This window comes from Aspergillus brasiliensis (assembly GCF_001889945.1).
Source record: "Aspergillus brasiliensis CBS 101740 unplaced genomic scaffold ASPBRscaffold_19, whole genome shotgun sequence".
Lineage (NCBI taxonomy): Eukaryota > Fungi > Ascomycota > Eurotiomycetes > Eurotiales > Aspergillaceae > Aspergillus > Aspergillus brasiliensis.
This window is the reverse complement of record NW_027137460.1, coordinates 114,492-130,313: the sequence shown is the minus strand read 5'-3', so window position 1 is coordinate 130,313 and position 15,822 is coordinate 114,492. Positions and strand designations below refer to the sequence as shown.

Here is a 15,822-nt window from a genome sequence, read left to right as displayed (position 1 = left end):
AATTAGGGTGGACTCAATGGTATAGGCCGTACCGATGCCGATTCCCCAAATTAGACCTTTGCTCGTGAATAGATCAGATAAATACTATGTATTTGTTGTAGTTTCTGAGTATAGTTTGGGAGTTCCGACGGGAAGGAGTTCGTTCCTGGCAGTCATCATGACATCAACATCCGGGGTGAAATCAGACCCTCGTATATCTTTTCTTTCTTGACAATTATCATTGTTCTTCCCAAGCAAACTAGTCATCGAAAATATTGCTATACAATATTGCTGGTAATTTCGCACCATGTCGACAGAAAGAGTCCAGGACAAGACTGGAGAACGTATCAACGAGGGAGACTACGTGTACACAAAATATCGTGGAGGAACGCACGAAGGAGAAGTAAGCCTACAGTCCTCCGTCTTCCTGACGAACGGCTCTATGCTGGATTCATTTGCGACACAGGAGGCTTAGCACATGACTGACGGACTGGACCAACCCAGGTTGACAAGGTCGTCACCGACGACGCCGAAGCACATGAAGAAGAGGTAGCCAATCCACCCAAAGTAAGCAAGGCCCCGGCAGTTCAGACTCGAGGCATCAAGATCATGCGGCTGACGGTCCCTTTCCCATCGTCAAGGTCATCTTTCACGATCAGCATGGGCATCGTGTAGCACATAATCCGAAGACGCTGGATAAGACGGAAGAATGAAATGGCAAGGCGCCATCGGGGCGGAGCCACGGAGGACGCCGGGGGGATTTGTGAAATAATAAGGGCATCACAATATATTATACATTGATGAATCAAGAACATCTTGGAAATTACTGTAGCGATGACAGCTGGATGTTGGCTTGTGATGGTTGCACCTGTGGCCTTCCCCGTCGGCACTGCAATGCAGATGACTCGAGCCTGGGGTACTGTTACAGTGACTTTGATCCCCCGTAGCCATAGTATATCCGGGGAACATTAGCCCCGGTTGGGATTTCAATTTTTCCCTCCATTCTTTCTCAACCACCTGCTTCCTCCAAGTTTGGTCCTCTTAAGGACCCCGGAGCAATGACATATCAGCATCAGCCGCCCACTACTGCTACAACCCGTCCAGAGCACTGGATCAAGAAGCCTCTGAGCTGTTCATACATCGCGACATGGTCATTTGACCGTCATCTTCACGGTCCCATTGCTCGTCACTGATACCCTCCGAGTGGGAATGGAGTGGCAGCAAGGAGATCAAGTGAACCGCTGCAGACGTTGTGTTCTTGGACCAATCGTATGACAGATACCTGCTGATTAGCTTCATGCTCCATACCTTTTCTGTCGATTTAGATTGACTTCTGCAGGCTCGGAGTTAGTCGTAAAGCATAAGAAGTTGCCTTCGTTTCCCGATATCTCTCGGATGGCTCGCGGAGTGGGTGGCCGGCCATATGAAGGTCAGACAGAATGCTGACCCTTGAGGGATAACGTCACTTCTCCGAGCAAGATGCACCCAATCGCTAGGTTATCCAGATAAGCATGGGCTTGCGGTTCTGATATCTTGACTGTGACTGGGTCTTGGCTCTCTCCAGCTCGAGGCGTCGCAAATCAACGGAGGAGCAAATCAGCATATGAGACCGAGCCTCTTCGAAAAATTTCGGAATATTCTGTGCTTTTAGATGCGAGGTTCACTTCGTTGGCTATATCTGTCAGCAGTTTCTCTCTCCTGGGTAAGCACATCCATCGTGGGTACCATCCTCGAATTTCCATCGTGCATCACTGAACCTGCATAACATGCGGCTGTCTGCCCTAGCTAGGCGTCTCCTTTATGGGGCACTCCTGAGCCCCGTATGCTTCTGCATCTCAATTCCCCAACAGAACTTGTCCGTGCCAAATCCGGACCATGACCTTGTCTCAGCTCTCTCGAATGCGGCCAAAGATCCTATGGTAAATAAGAGGGTATCATCTGTGGCTGCAAATATTATAGCACGTCTTGCAACAACTGAGAGCTTGCAATCGTTTGGGGATGAACAGGTACAACTGGCATTAAGAAGGATCGAGGCAATTTTCACCAAGAAGAGCAGCCCGACAATACTGGAATTAGCAGAAGACATAGTGGCCTCAGGCTTAATTCCTCCAAAGATCCTCACCTTCTTGAATGGCTATCTCAACGCCGACATTAACTCGGCTCATAACCAAAACCCTGCCCTAAAAAGCGGGAGTATATACCCGTCTAAAGCAATCGAGGATGCCCCATATTCCGTCCCAGAGGCAGCTCTGAGAGAGGCCATCTACATGCCAACTTTCTTCCCAGCGCAAAGCGACAATGGGAGGAAGCCAGTGATCTTGGTTCCAGGAACAGCCGCGCCTGCTGGAACGTCGTATTATTATAATTTCGGGAAGTTGGGCAACGCCATCCCGGAGGTTGACGTGGCTTGGGTCAATGTCCCCTATGCCTCGCTGGGGGATGTCCAGGTTACCGCCGAATACATCGCATACTCCATCAACTACATATCCAGTCTCTACCGGTCCAAGGTTAACGTCATCTCTTGGTCTCAGGGCGGGTTGAATACACAGTGGGCCCTCAAATATTGGCCATCCACCCGGGGCTCAGTGGAGGATTTCATTGCAATAAGTCCGGATTTCCGAGGGACGGTCGAGAACAAGCTGGTGTGCCCCTGGCTTGCGGGGATAGTGTGCACCCCCGCACTGTGGCAGCAGGGATGGGACGCTAAGTTCGTTCACACCCTGAGAGCACTCGGGGGTGAGTCGGCGTATGTTCCCACAACGACCATCTACTCTGCCTTCGACGAGATTGTGCAGCCGATGCATGGAGACCAGGCATCCGCGATTCTCCAGGATGCACGTGGAGTTGGCGTGTCCAATAACAACCTCCAGTCCATTTGCGCCCACAAGCCTGCAGGCGGAATGTACACGCATAAAGGTGTGCTATACAATCCACTTGCATGGGCGCTTACCGTTGACGCGCTAACTCATGATGGGCCCGGTAAACCATCACGAGTCAACGTCACCACGGTGTGTGAGCAATCAATTCCCCCACAGCTTGGTCTGGACGACTTGTTAGGCACGGAAGGACTTTTGCTGGTCTCTCTGTCGGAAACCCTGAGGTATAGGCCAAAGACATTTGCGGAACCCGATATCATAGGCTATGCCGCTTCAGCGCCCGGAGTAGGGGTGGAAAGCCTTTGAAGGCAATGAGAAGTTACAGGCACATAGGTGGTCACTGCACACCATACGTACACATTTGTATTTAGGCTTATACTTGGCTACAGCCAAGCACTATTTGCGCAGGCCAACGATCACTTCCCAGAAGGGTATCCCTGTGGCTCGAGATGAGCTTGACCTTATAGGCTAATGCTTTCGTTTCACGGAAGTCTTTAAGTGGATCAGTTCCAGCCGGAAGAACAGAGTGGACAACCGTCATCGCGTCTCTATCTCCCGAACTGTATTGGCAGAGATCAACCCACTATCACGGAATTGGCGGGACTGTCGTTCAGTGTATACGTAGGCCACACACAGCCGAAACCGCCTGATCCAAGCAGGAAACAGGGAGAAGGAATTTTCCGCATTTTCTACTCTGCTGAGGAGTCATGGGCGTCGGCCAAAATCTATTGGCCATGGTTCGTAGACCGATACCCTTGGAGCGTGCGACGAACAAGAGTTGATTCCAGTGATGATGGTTGGTTGGCATTTTTGGAAGCCAATTCAAAGATTGTGTACCCATCACGTGGCCTGTCAGGTGTTCATTTGCACACTTCCTCTTCTTGACATTCAAGCGACTCTTATCGCTCGCCGTACTCCATATTTATTAAACTACCCCGGAATTTGTGCATCGTGACCTCTCATGATACCAGTGCTTCCAGATTCAGGGGTCCATTTGAGTTCCGGAAAAAGAAAAACATCATTTAGTTTTGATTCAGCTCCTTCTTTACCCCCCTTGCACCACACGCATACCATCATACCAGATCACCCAAGCTACAGAGCACGTCTCAGCTCACCACCACCAGTACTAACGGAGAAGACCCGCGCTGATCAATGCAAGCGTATCCGTGATAATCACTAAGATAATCTGTCTGGGACGATGGAAAAGAGAGCCTATATCTATTATCTACGGACTGTCGATCGCTCCTCCTGGATGGAGTCGGCGATTAGCCTGAGGCGTCCATGGGTCTGAGAACGCTGAACTGGCAAATGACACCGACACCGGAATGGCATGGTCTCTCTCATTCGCTAATCTGCCAGGAATTTTCTCCCCAAGCGGCACGGTTCGCTCGTGGTTGCGGGTAACCGGCATGGAGACTCACCATAGAACTCTTTCCAGAAAAGTAAGTCTGGACGGCCAATTTCGCTTAGTGTGCCAAGTCCGTTGAAAAGGAAAATGGGAGTACGTGGACCGTCGCCAATTGACAACTGATTTTGCGGGTAGAATCAGACAACCAGTCATAGCCATGGGTCTCTCCCAATAGTCCTTTCAGCCACAAATTCATTTTGACCGAGTCGGTCTAGATCTCCGGAAGGGGTAAACTCGGGGTGGAAAAGAAGTCAGATGTTGCATGCCCGTTGTCCGATTAACTCGGAATTAGTGGCGCTGCTGCTCACATACAGATAGACTCACATATGCACCATTCCCCCTTTCCACGATGAGGGAGGGACAAGAGAGGTTTCGGGTGGCGGTTCAGAGAATTCGATATATTCACACCTTCCAGCGTAGAATTGCCGGTCAAGTCGCTCATTTGGCGTGGCCACCCAGTGGAATCATGGGATGACCCGTCCACGAATCTGGGCGAGTTCCGGCTGCACCTTATCCAGCAATCAGAGCGTCTCCTGCGCGGATGAAGTTCGCAGCGTGGCCCGCAGCTCCACTGTCCGAAACGCTGCCAAGAGTGTCCGCCTCGTCTGATCGTCAGCGGCCGTATCAGCACTTACGTTGTCACTGGCCGTGCCCGACCCAAATTATGGAGTTTCCGTAATGCTTTGCGGAGTCTTAGCCTCTGCCGATTTGTGCTGGCTCATGGGATTCCGTTTCGACGGTGTCATGGATGGGGGTTGTGCTTTGCAGGGGCACCTCCATACTTGACTGTTCCCTGCGCGCCAGGGAGGAGATCTTTCGGATAGATACCCTCGACCGACGTCCACCTGGCTGCTTGACAGACAGCGACCGTCTGTCTTAATGACCCGGTCGTCTCCCGCTGTCCTCCTTCCTTCATTCCCGCTAGTCGTTGCCCTTTTCCCTAGCTAATCGTCACAATTTTTTTTTCTCTTGGGAGAGGAACCGTTCCTCTCCTAGCCACTCCTTCCAAAATAAAATGTTATTCTTCTGGGTTCTGTTGTTTCTTTCTTTTCGTGGGATTGTCGCGGAGGCAGAGGCGGACGATGATTTGATGTCCTTTGTGACGGTAGGAGAATTTCCCGCGTATATAAATGATCTTCTTGCTGACAATCAGCCAGCTTCCGGAAGTGAGAGCGTTGAAGTTTAATGTTGCATACTACGATCGCGAATCGGTTAGCCCAGGCTACTGGTTCGTTGCGCCATATGGCGTGATTGACCCAGAAGCTCCCACGAAGCAATGGAAGCCTTGCCAAGTTGGACCCTACATCTATGATGCAGATGGCGTACGTTTCCTCATTCCTCATCCCAGATATTCATTTCCCCCTTTCATGAGGAAAGGGATGCCTCTCAAAAATGAGCGAGAACCCCGAAAGGTGTAAGTAGCTTACTAACAGGCCATACGTAGACTCTTGTTTGGGCCGGATCTTGCATGTTCGACAACCGCAACATCTTCGATTTCAAAGCTGTCAACAACATCGATGACAAATCTCATCTTTCCTTCATTCTCCAGCATGGCTATCAGGACGGTGGTAGGGACAAAGGATATGGATACGTTCTCGACCAGAGCTATGAGGTCGAGAGTGTTGTGCCGGTGACCAACGATCTCTCAGCATTCAACATGCACGAATTTAACGTCCTTCCTGGCGGAAAGACTGCTTTGGCTTGCGCTTACCGCAACGAGTACGTCGACTTGGGAGACCTCGGTCGTCCCAACGAGTATGGCTGGATTGTCGCTGGCGGCTTCGTCGAGTTGGACACCGCTACTGGCGAGGTCCTTTACGAATGGAGTTCTCTCGGCTACATCCCCATCCACGAGTCCGTAAAAGTCGATTCTCGCTCGCCGCCGTCTTCCGAACCCGGCTGGGATTATGTCCATGTGAACTCCATTGACAAGAGTTCGACAGGAGATTACCTCTTGTCTGCGCGATTCACGAGCACCCTCTACCTGATCTCCGGCGAGGATGGCCAGATTAAATGGCGCCTTGGTGGGAAGTACTCCGACTTCGTTCAGGACTTCACCTTCTCCAAGCAACACCACGCGCGTTTCGTGGAGTCCAACGCCACCCACGCCATCGTTTCCTTCCTGAACAATGCCTCCGACGAGGCCGAAAACGAGGAAGAGACATCTGCCGCGATGTTCGTGCAGGTCGACACCACAACGACCCCCATGACAGCGCGTCTGCTCAAGCACTACAACCGCCCAGACAACGGCCTGACCCGGCTTCGCGGTAGCGTCCAGACCCTGCCGAACGGAAACGTCTTCGTGGGTTGGAGTGAACACGGCATGCAGAGTGAGCACTCTCCCGACGGCAAGGTCCTGATGCAAGCCCGCTTCGCGTCCACCCGCTTCTCGACCTACCGCTCGTACAAGTTCCCCTTCGTCGGCCGCCCCAGCACTCCCCCAGACGTGGTTGCCTCCGTCTACGGTACCGATGAGACCGACCTGGCGACGATCTTCCACGTCAGCTGGAACGGTGCCACCGATATCGCCAGCTGGAACTTCTACGCGCAAGCCGACCGCCACGGCATCCCCGTCTTAATCGGCAATACAACCAAGTTCGACTTCGAGACCATGTACATTGCGGACGGCTACCTCGACTGGATCTCCGTCGAAGCCGTCGACAAGGACGGCAACGTCCTCGGCACCTCCCCCATCCACCGCACCGAGACCCCACAGAACTGGCGTCTGGCTGGCTTCCAGGGTGACACCAAGCCTACCTCCGATGACCCGACCATCCTGTACGGCCACAAGCAGGCTGAGGAGGAAGATGTAGAAGAGGAGGACCCCGATGCTGAGGCTAAGCAAGCCGCCATCGCCGTGGACAAGGCATACGAGGTCATTCACGGAATCGGTGGCTTGTTGATCTCTGTTCTGGTCATCTGCTCCGTGGGCGGGCTCCTGGCGGGCGTTTATTGGTTCCTTCGTCGTCGTCGTATGCAGGCATACCACGAAGTTCCGTCTGAAGAGGGCCAGTCCCTGACGGAGGTTGATAGATCCCGGGAGTAAAAAGATCAAAAAAAAGCGAAAGAAAGAAAAGAAAATATATATATATATATATATATATATATAGGCAAAGACGAGCGAGCACGTTGTGAATAGAAGATAATATGAGTGCGAGCAAGGCTTGGGGTGGCACTGCTCGCCTGGGTTGCATCAGAAGAAACGAAGGGCATTGAGGAAGGGAAAAAGAAAAGGAAGGAAGAAGGATCATTGTTGTTTTTGCATATCGCGGGCGTTCATGCATGTCTAGACACCCACCATTTTTGTACCGTATATTCCCCCCGCTTGACGACTGACGTACATATTGACTACATTTAATTGGACTTGCATAAATAGACAGCCAGTACGTTTGATTCATATCAACAGAATGATGTCTCCCACTTGATTCTGCTAGGGTATCGAGTAAAGTGACGTATCGTAGAAACAAATTGGAATGGCCCCAGGTACCCTCAAAGAATAAGGAATGAGTTAAAGAGAAGAGATAATATCAACGCTCAAACCCCACCCAACGAACATCAGAGAATGGTATCGATTTTCTCAGTCAAAGTAACCAGGGATATGCACGAAAGCGAGGCATCAGTTATCCACATATACCAGTTTCTTATTGAGAGTAGAGCTCAATTCCCTAGCAATTATCTCATCTTCCCTGATCTGGAACGCTTTAGGCTTCATGAATCGCTTCTCCAGGGTTTTGGCCATGTTTTTCAACTTCGGTAGCCCAAATTTCGGCATGTTGAGATTGATACTGACGAAATCCAAGCCACCTTTGTACTCCGCAAAGGCCATCATGGGCAATGACCATGCCTCGCCGATCTCAAGGTTCATGGGCCAGTCACGGATGCGGAAGTAAATGTACAGGACTCGCAATCCTGAACAGCATTTGACTAGATTTTCGCATGCCATTGTAAAAGCCCAGTCACTTCGGACCTTGTGGATACGATGCTCAGTTAGACTGGGTTCACTGTGCATTTCCTGGTTAATCTCGACGTGTCGTATGGCGGGATGTACTTCAGAGGGGACAGTCTTGAAGAATCGGTTCATAGTCTTTGTCGAGGTGAAGACAAATTGGGTAGTTGAGTACAGCCACCAAAGGGTTTCGCAGTAAATACTGCGGCACGTGAAAACCAATCCGATAGGCACAGGAAGTTGACCTTTAGGAGGGGGTTCCTGGATTTGCTGCGTGATAGGATGGCGCGATCGAATCTGATTGTGATACAGGCGGTAATACACTCTATTTGAGCGTTTAGTCGTATCTTTCTCCCGTCTGCGTATAAGCTCGACACGGCGAGGCTCAAATATGTATCCATAAATATGGCTCCTGATCTCGGGTGGGAATCGCTGAAATGCAGAGGTTATCCGCGGTGCTGCCTTCTCTTCAGCTGAACTCAGAGATTGACGTGGGAGAATGAAATATGGAGCTGTGGACATTTTTGTCTGCTCTTTAGGGTTGGGAATTCGAGGATTAATAGGAAAGTTCTGTCTGCATCTGCCTCCTCTGTAGTTGGAACGACTACGGCCGGGAACTCCGCTCATGGTTGACGCTCCTTGTGATGGCTGAGAATGAGCTGTATGCACTTGTCCTCTAGGATGACCCCTCTGTCCTCTATATGAGCGTGTCTGTCTTCCACGGGACTGGGTGTGTCAGAGTGTGCATTGAACGTTGGGGGAGATCACTCACGTTTGTTGGATGGTGCTGTTGGCCTCGCGAGGAAGGTTGAGAGCATACAAGAGGCTGTGCATTCAGAGCTGCTTGTAAGTGACCTCTAGGTGCTCTAGGTGCTCTTGCATACGCACGATGGTTTCTTGGAACAGGTGGGTGAGGATGGAACATCTTGCTGGGGAGGGAGCCTGCACGGAGCAGGGAAGTAGCTATGAGATGCCGAGATTGTTGGGATGAATGAGATAGTCAACAGACAAAGGAATATAGGTCGTGAGGGTGCAAGTATGATGTGAGACAGGTGGTGACAGCGAGAAATGGTTCACTTGATGAGATGCTGTAGGTGTGTATTGAAGTGATGAATGTTGACAAGAGCTTTCGAGATGTGAACGTAGTGACCTATCGTCCCCAAATCCTCTATTGCTTTGGACAGCACAGGGATCTAAAGTATCAAAGGAAGTCCACGTAGAGTAAGTGAATGAGGAATAGAGTGTGAGAGAGAGAGAGAGAGAGAAAAACGAAGATGAAGCTATACCAAGTAACACATCTTCAACTGTATAGATCAGGCCATCCGCGCTAGTCCCAAAGCAGCGAGTGCGAGATGAACCTCAACTTCTTTTCCTGCTTTTCTTTCCTCTTCTTCATCTGGTTGTCCTCTTCAGCATTACATCTTTGCGAAGGCTACAGCTATATAGCTCAAACCGTGTAACCCTCAATTCCCCTTCAAATCTCCCTGATACTTTATCCTCAATCCCAGTCCTCCGGGTCTCCCTCCAATGTCTTTTCAATTCCTGCGAGGAGCTACACTCCCGCCCATCCGCGCAGGCCAGCCCGTGGTGGCCCCCCACCGACATCTCCGACTGTCTCTCCATCGCCCCTATTCGTCGTCTTCTTCCCTCTCCTCCTCTTCCTCTTCTTCCTCTTCTTCTTCTTCTTCCTCTCAATCCTCCACCAACCCCACCCAATACAGCCGTTCCAACTTCAAAGTCCTTCCCTTCGTTGCCCTCTTCGCCTTGGGCACCGGTTCCTACGTCTTACTTGTGAAATCCCGCACCGGCGTGCACAAACCCAAGCCTGGTTCCAACTGTACGTCCCTCTCTCTCTCCCCCCACTCTTCTCCCCTCCAACGATAACAACCTCCCCCTACACCAACCTACACACAAAAAGAAACTAACCAACTCATCCCCCTCCTCCCCAGAATCTGATCCAAACAACACCAACCAACCACATCACCACCACCACCAAAAATGACTACCCAACCCCGCTTCTCCCCCGCCGACATCACCGTCGTCTTCATCCTCGGTGGCCCCGGCAGCGGCAAAGGCACACAATCCAGCAACCTTGTCCGCGACTATGGCTTCACGCACCTCAGTGCCGGCGACCTCCTGCGCGCCGAACAAGTCCGCGAAGGTAGCCAATACGGCGACCTCATTAAGACCTACATTCGCGAGGGCAAGATCGTGCCCATGGAAATCACCGTCGCATTGCTGTCCAACGCCATGGCCGATGCCCTGGCCACCGGCAAGAAACAACAGCAAGAGGGTGGCCCCAAGCCCCGCTTCCTCATTGATGGGTTCCCGCGCAAGCTCGACCAGGCTGTGTTCTTCGAGGATACCGTGTGTCCGTCGGAGATGACCCTGTTCTTGGATTGTCCCGAGGAGGTGATGGAGACGAGGTTGTTGAAGCGCGGGGAGACGTCCGGTCGGGATGATGATAATGCGGAGAGTATCCGTAAGAGGTTCCGTACGTTCGTGGAGACTAGTATGCCTGTGGTCAAGGCGTTTGAGGAGCAAAATAAGGTGGTTTCGGTGACGGCGACGGGGTCGGTTGATGAGGTGTATGAGCGTATCCGCGAGGGATTCAAGACCAAGGGCATTAATCCTTTGTAAGGCGCTTTGTTTTCTTTTTTTTTTTTTTTTGGGTTGGAAAATATTATTGTCATGTGTATGGTTGGGTGGTACATAGATGGATAGATAGTAGATATAGTATGTGAGAGCCCCATTGATGAGCACAGTTAGGTCAGGATCCTACATGTAGATACACATGAGTAAGGTGCCCTCCTTGCAACATCTCAAATGGTCTATATATAAAGTACTAGCACTTCATGATGGAATATACATATACATATAAAAACCTCAGTTACACACTCGGCATAACTCGTATCATTGTCAGTCAGGCTTTCCCCCCACCTTCTCATAGTGAAACGTGGATATAAACCTGTCTAGAATCCAATAGCTACCATGATAAATAAAAGAGAAAAAAAATGGAAAAGGAAATTGAACCCGTAAGATGGTAATAAAGGGAAAAGGGGATAAAAGGAAAAAGGGTAGACACAGCAGAACATTAACATAGAAAGAACACCTTCCAAGCCCAACAACTCACAACAACACACAGAAAACTTTTTTATTCATTCATCCCAATGTGTATGCTTCTCTGTGTATCAATCAATCATTTCAACCATTCAGTCACTCCTTTACTCCACGGCAACAGCCTCCGGGGCAGCGGCGGGCGCCGAAGGTGCTTGCTGCTGCTGTTGCTGCTGCTGGTTGTTGTTATTGTTGTGACGGCGACGATCACCACCCTTCTTGTCGTTACCCTTGCCCTGGGCAGCCTCCTCGGCAGCCTGGGCCGCCTGCAGCCCCTCGCGAACAAACCGCTCCCGCTCGCTGCGAACAACACCCAGCACGTTCTCCAGGCTGCGACGCCAGACCATCAGGCGACCCTGCACCTCGGCCCACTGCTTCTCGCCAAAGACACGGTAGGTGGCCCGGTGGACCAGGAACTCGGAGCGCAGCTGCGACAGCTTACCCTCGACCAGGCCCGCGCGGATGGTGTCAATAACCCACTTCTCAACGTCGGTGGGCTCCACGCGCAGGGCCGTGGCGATCGTGGCGTAGGGGAGGGAGCGGGACGGGGTGGAAGCGGCCAGGGAGGCCAGGGTGAGCAGGCGCATCTTGTTCTGCAGGGCCTCACCGGCCTCAGCCAGCACGCCGCCGGAGATGCTGGCCAGAGGGGTAGCGGAGACAAAGGCCTCGTAGGCATCGAGGGTGTCGGCGGTGAAGATCTCAAGCAGCTCAAAGAGGGTGCTGTCGCTGGACCGGAGGGCCTGGACGGCGTCAGAGGCAGTCAGCGGGGTGAAGTCGAAGACAGCCGGGTGGGTGAGAGCAGAGGTCAGGGCGCGGACGGCCAGATCGCGGGCCTCGGGGGCGCTGGCATTGGCGGCAGGGATGGTCTGCAGGGCCTGGACGATGTGGGTTTGAGCCAACTCGGGGTCACCGGAGGCCTGGGCGGCATCAGCAATGGCGAGGTGCAGGCGCTGGGCCTCGTCGGCGTCCAGCTCCCAGGCGGCGAGCCAGGTAGGCAGCTGGGTGGCCAGCTGGGACTTGAGGGCGTCAAAAGCAATGGACGAGCTGGACTGGCGGATGACGGCGACGGTAGCCAGGAGAACGTGGTAGCGGCTGGAGTCGGAGGGAGCAAGAGTGTTGAAGATGGTGGACAGGATCGAGATGGCCAAGGAGGGGCCGAACTGAGGGGAGGACGAGATGGGTTTGGCGAGGTAGGTGCAGATGCGGGACAGGAACATATCCGGGTCGGAGGCCTGGTGGACGAGGTGGACGAGAAGGTTGTAGGCGGAGATGATCTCTGTATGATTTGGATTGTCCATCTGTCAGTCTCTCTGGATCATACCGTCTCGGGTGTATGGAGGGGTGTCTTCTATCAATAATCACGTACCCTTCTCGGGGGCAGCGTTCAGGACAGCGGCCGCGGAGACCAACTTCTTGAGGACCTCATCGCGCTGCTTGCGGTCGGGCTCTGCGTCGGACTGTTCCTGCTCACGAAGGGGCTGCAGCAGCGGGGAAATCTCGGACTGAAGGCTGTTGGAGGCCTCGGACTTGCGCAGGGCGTCGATGTACTGGGCGAACTCATCGGCGAGCTCGGTGAAAGAACCCTCGATGAGGAGGGTGGTGGAGGGGGCGGGCATGATGGGGATGGGCGGAGGGGAGGGTGGGTTATGAGAAAGGGTGAGGCGGGAAAAGGGAGGGAAAGAAATCAAAGGGAAGAGAAGGGAAAGGGAAAGGGGAAAGAAGCGAGAAGAGGCTTTGGAGATGGATTGAATCGACTGGTGTTGCGAGAGACTTGACTCTGTGGAAGGGATTTGGGCGGTGGAGAAAATTCAGTGTGGGAAAAACTCTTGGCGCCGCTGCATCGGGAGATCGTCTCGACATTTTAATGCGTACTGCTTGTTCATCCATTCAGTTGAACTCCAGATATCTTCAATAACAATCACTTTTTTTTTTTCTCATTTCATTTCCATCCTAATCTGCTCAATACTCAATCTGCAATTATTACAAGAATAACTCCCAGGCGCGCTTGGGGGAATCGTACGAGAATAAAATAAGCAAAAGAACCATCAAGTCGTAGAACATGCAACTGCAACTGGAATCCTCCTTCTTTCCCCGGCTCATCATTACAACATCTTCACGCCTCCCATTACAACTCGACCAATTGCGACTCCAATGTGATTATTACATCCAGCAATAACAACACTCCCGTGTCTTTCCTTTTTTTTTTTTTCCTTTTCAACGGCCAATACTGATCATTTACAGAATCAGGCGCAGACCCACAAACAGCACGGTCGCCAACAGGCCCGTGGCGTGCTCCTGCGCCAGACGCACCGCGGCATTGCTAGTGGTCGAAGACGAGCTGCTGCTGCTGGTGGTAGTCGCGGTCGATCCACTGCTACCAGAGCTGCTGGAGGAGCTGGTAGACGTGGTCAGAGAGGTGGCCGACGTGGTGGTCGAGGAGGTAGTGGTTGTGGCCGACGCATTCAACGTGCCACAATCATTGTCGCGCGTCTCCTGGCACTGTTCCTGCTCATCGAGAGTGGACGACTCCTCAATGCACTGAGCATAGGTGGCCTCGCAGACAAAGAAGGGGATGGTCTGAGTGTACTCCGCGACGTCGGCGGTGGAGCCATTGGAGCAGACGCAAGAGAAGTCCAGGGTGCTCTGCCGAACCGGTTAGCGGGTGCAAGGGTACAAAAGCGCCGAGAGTGCTGGTGCCACCTACAGAATCACACGAGTTGCTCGTAGCAACACCCCCGCAGGTTTCCGGGCAAGAGTTGCGCTCAGCAGTACACCAGGAGTCTAAAGGCCAGTGGTCAGTAATTGCGGGTAGCCTATTCATCCACCGGCAGGGTCTTACTTCGCTCCGACAAGCTGATGGCGCTGATGTTGAAGTTGCTGGGAAGAGTGTAGTTGCTGGACGCAGTAGCTGCGACAGCCAGAGACATCAAGACGAGAGGAAGCATGGTGAGTCGCTGTCGGTAGAGCTGAATTGGAATATGCAGCAAGTAAGATAGATTGTTGGATGAAGTATGAGATGAATTGGGATTGAATAGTCTGGCAATGAGATACTAGAGGCAGACAATCAATGGATGGATGGATGGATGGAATGGAAGAGAAGAAGGAAGGGAGGGAGACAAGGAGGAGAAAGTAGAAGAAGTAGAAGAATGAGAGGAGAAGAGAAGAGAAGAAGAGGAGGAAGCGACGGAGAGAAGAAAGAAGAAAGCCGGCGATAAGAGGACAAAACGGGAAGGGGCAGCCAAAAAAAACAAGACAGGAATTCCGGCTGTTTATTTATTTGATTTGATTTTTATTTGAGCAGAAGATTCTTTCTTCCGGGGCGTGAATGAACCCAGTGGAGGAAAGCGATTGGATGCGTTTTAACTAGCAAGTAGTATAGCTAACGGAACTAGATAGATACTGCTAGCTGGACTAAGTACTACTTACTTACTGGGTCAGTCTGCAGGAGGAGGTGCAGGGCAGGAGTCCTGATGATGATAATAATAATATGATCATAATATTAAGAAACAATAGTACATAATACTAAAACTAATAACATCCATACGCCGTGTGTTTCAATTTGCAAAAAGAAAAAGAAGAGGTGATGATTATCTCTCTTTTGTTTCTCAGACCTTCCCCCTCATTTCTGGCGCCAATTTCCCGTTCCCTGTTTTGGTGCAGCGACGGACTCATGTTTTGGCCGGCGATTTGTTTGTTGCCCTACGCGAGGGATGCTAATTAACCCTCGAGGAGGTCGCAGACTTGCAGATGCCCTGTCTGATTTCAATTGGTCCACCTGGGAGAGAGACAAACTCCTCTCCCAAGAGTCCAAGACATAGTAGTACTCACCACAACAGAATCACCAGTAGAAAAGAAAAGTAGGAAACTGGAGAATTGAAGAATTTTCTACCCTTTTGTCGCTGCCTGGAATGTGCAACAATTCTCCATTTTTTTTTTCTTGACTGTTCTCATTTTCCCCTCTTCTTCTTTTTTTATTTTCTATTTTTTTTTTTTCTTTATCCGAGTGGAATGGCATGAGAGAATGCTGGCGGCTGGTTGATCCGGGATATTCGGTGTGAGGGAGACTGATTTCTCCTCTTTGTTATCGATTCATCCCCGGTAGCGCCGTGAGCTAAAGTGACCGGCGCAACAGATGAGTGGCTGCAGAGCTGGAGCCTAAAAACTAGTCGAGCGTTAGTCGCGACGGGCGTCCATGGCATACGTAGCCCGGGCTTCAGGTGGTTTCCAAATGTTTAACCAGCCAGTCAATTCGGCAGCAGGGAAGCAAGCAAGCAAGCAGAAGAATTAGCGGATACAGTCTAGTCAGTTTCGTTCGGTGTGTCAGGGGAATAGATGATGGGATGATATTAATAGTTATCATCAGACAACTACAAGCAAATAATTGGGCGTGGCGAAGGAGATATTGTTTAGCCAAATATGAAGTAGTTAGGAGTCAAGATAGTTGGTTACTGTATGGAAAAGAAGCGAGCGATCCTGAATGATTGGGGATTTACTCC

General features: G+C 51.5%; 8 protein-coding genes across 8 annotated transcripts; 5 read left to right on the top strand and 3 right to left on the bottom strand.

The window, feature by feature from the left end:
- Positions 1-265: 265 nt before the first annotated feature.
- On the top strand, positions 266-760 carry ASPBRDRAFT_48631 (DUF2945 domain-containing protein). Its single transcript, XM_067626129.1, has 3 exons — positions 266-382; positions 484-546; positions 621-760. Exons 1-3 carry the CDS (start codon positions 287-289, stop codon positions 690-692), a joined length of 231 nt encoding a protein of 76 aa, XP_067473927.1. The 5' UTR covers positions 266-286; the 3' UTR covers positions 693-760.
- Positions 761-1,390: 630 nt separating this feature from the next.
- On the top strand, positions 1,391-3,280 carry ASPBRDRAFT_48630 (putative lipase). Its single transcript, XM_067626128.1, has one exon. It carries the CDS (start codon positions 1,746-1,748, stop codon positions 3,159-3,161), a length of 1,416 nt encoding a protein of 471 aa, XP_067473926.1. The 5' UTR covers positions 1,391-1,745; the 3' UTR covers positions 3,162-3,280.
- A 1,998-nt stretch (positions 3,281-5,278) lies between these two features.
- Positions 5,279-7,309, top strand: ASPBRDRAFT_137391 (uncharacterized protein; the record flags this gene model as incomplete). Its single annotated transcript, XM_067618889.1, has 3 exons — positions 5,279-5,368; positions 5,421-5,585; positions 5,708-7,309. The coding sequence occupies 3 exons, from the start codon at positions 5,279-5,281 to the stop codon at positions 7,307-7,309; spliced, it is 1,857 nt and encodes a 618-aa protein (XP_067473925.1).
- A 505-nt stretch (positions 7,310-7,814) lies between these two features.
- On the bottom strand, positions 7,815-9,134 carry ASPBRDRAFT_78977 (uncharacterized protein; the record flags this gene model as incomplete). The annotated part of the gene is made up of 2 exons (XM_067629433.1): positions 7,815-8,935; positions 8,982-9,134. 2 exons carry the CDS (start codon positions 9,132-9,134, stop codon positions 7,880-7,882), a joined length of 1,209 nt encoding a protein of 402 aa, XP_067473924.1. The 3' UTR covers positions 7,815-7,879.
- Positions 9,135-9,561: 427 nt separating this feature from the next.
- Positions 9,562-10,004, top strand: ASPBRDRAFT_137297 (uncharacterized protein; the record flags this gene model as incomplete). The annotated part of the gene is made up of 2 exons (XM_067618877.1): positions 9,562-9,608; positions 9,656-10,004. 2 exons carry the CDS (start codon positions 9,562-9,564, stop codon positions 10,002-10,004), a joined length of 396 nt encoding a protein of 131 aa, XP_067473923.1.
- Positions 9,965-11,004, top strand: ura6 (uridylate kinase ura6). Its single transcript, XM_067623465.1, has 2 exons — positions 9,965-10,046; positions 10,159-11,004. The coding sequence occupies exon 2, from the start codon at positions 10,208-10,210 to the stop codon at positions 10,847-10,849; it is 642 nt and encodes a 213-aa protein (XP_067473922.1). The 5' UTR covers positions 9,965-10,046; positions 10,159-10,207; the 3' UTR covers positions 10,850-11,004.
- Positions 11,005-11,359: 355 nt separating this feature from the next.
- On the bottom strand, positions 11,360-13,259 carry ASPBRDRAFT_48622 (PCI domain protein). The gene is made up of 2 exons (XM_067626127.1): positions 12,693-13,259; positions 11,360-12,602 (listed from the first exon to the last, which is right to left on the bottom strand). Exons 1-2 carry the CDS (start codon positions 12,940-12,942, stop codon positions 11,434-11,436), a joined length of 1,419 nt encoding a protein of 472 aa, XP_067473921.1. The 5' UTR covers positions 12,943-13,259; the 3' UTR covers positions 11,360-11,433.
- Positions 13,260-13,561: 302 nt separating this feature from the next.
- On the bottom strand, positions 13,562-14,271 carry ASPBRDRAFT_59473 (uncharacterized protein; the record flags this gene model as incomplete). The annotated part of the gene is made up of 3 exons (XM_067628063.1): positions 13,562-13,969; positions 14,001-14,107; positions 14,166-14,271. 3 exons carry the CDS (start codon positions 14,269-14,271, stop codon positions 13,562-13,564), a joined length of 621 nt encoding a protein of 206 aa, XP_067473920.1.
- Between the last annotated feature and the right edge of the window lie 1,551 nt (positions 14,272-15,822).

Bases quoted from the DNA above. Each gene is read 5' to 3' on its own strand.
- ASPBRDRAFT_48631 (XM_067626129.1), top strand. From the start codon at position 287: ATGTCGACAGAAAGAGTCCAGGACAAGACTGGAGAACGTATCAACGAG. The intron at 383-483 runs GTAAGCCTACAG...GGACCAACCCAG, and splicing joins GAGGAACGCACGAAGGAGAA to GTTGACAAGGTCGTCACCGA. The intron at 547-620 runs GTAAGCAAGGCC...CCCATCGTCAAG, and splicing joins AGGTAGCCAATCCACCCAAA to GTCATCTTTCACGATCAGCA.
- ASPBRDRAFT_48630 (XM_067626128.1), top strand. From the start codon at position 1,746: ATGCGGCTGTCTGCCCTAGCTAGGCGTCTCCTTTATGGGGCACTCCTG.
- ura6 (XM_067623465.1), top strand. From the start codon at position 10,208: ATGACTACCCAACCCCGCTTCTCCCCCGCCGACATCACCGTCGTCTTC.
- ASPBRDRAFT_48622 (XM_067626127.1), bottom strand. From the start codon at position 12,942: ATGCCCGCCCCCTCCACCACCCTCCTCATCGAGGGTTCTTTCACCGAG. The intron at 12,603-12,692 runs GTACGTGATTAT...CAAATCATACAG, and splicing joins GAACGCTGCCCCCGAGAAGG to AGATCATCTCCGCCTACAAC.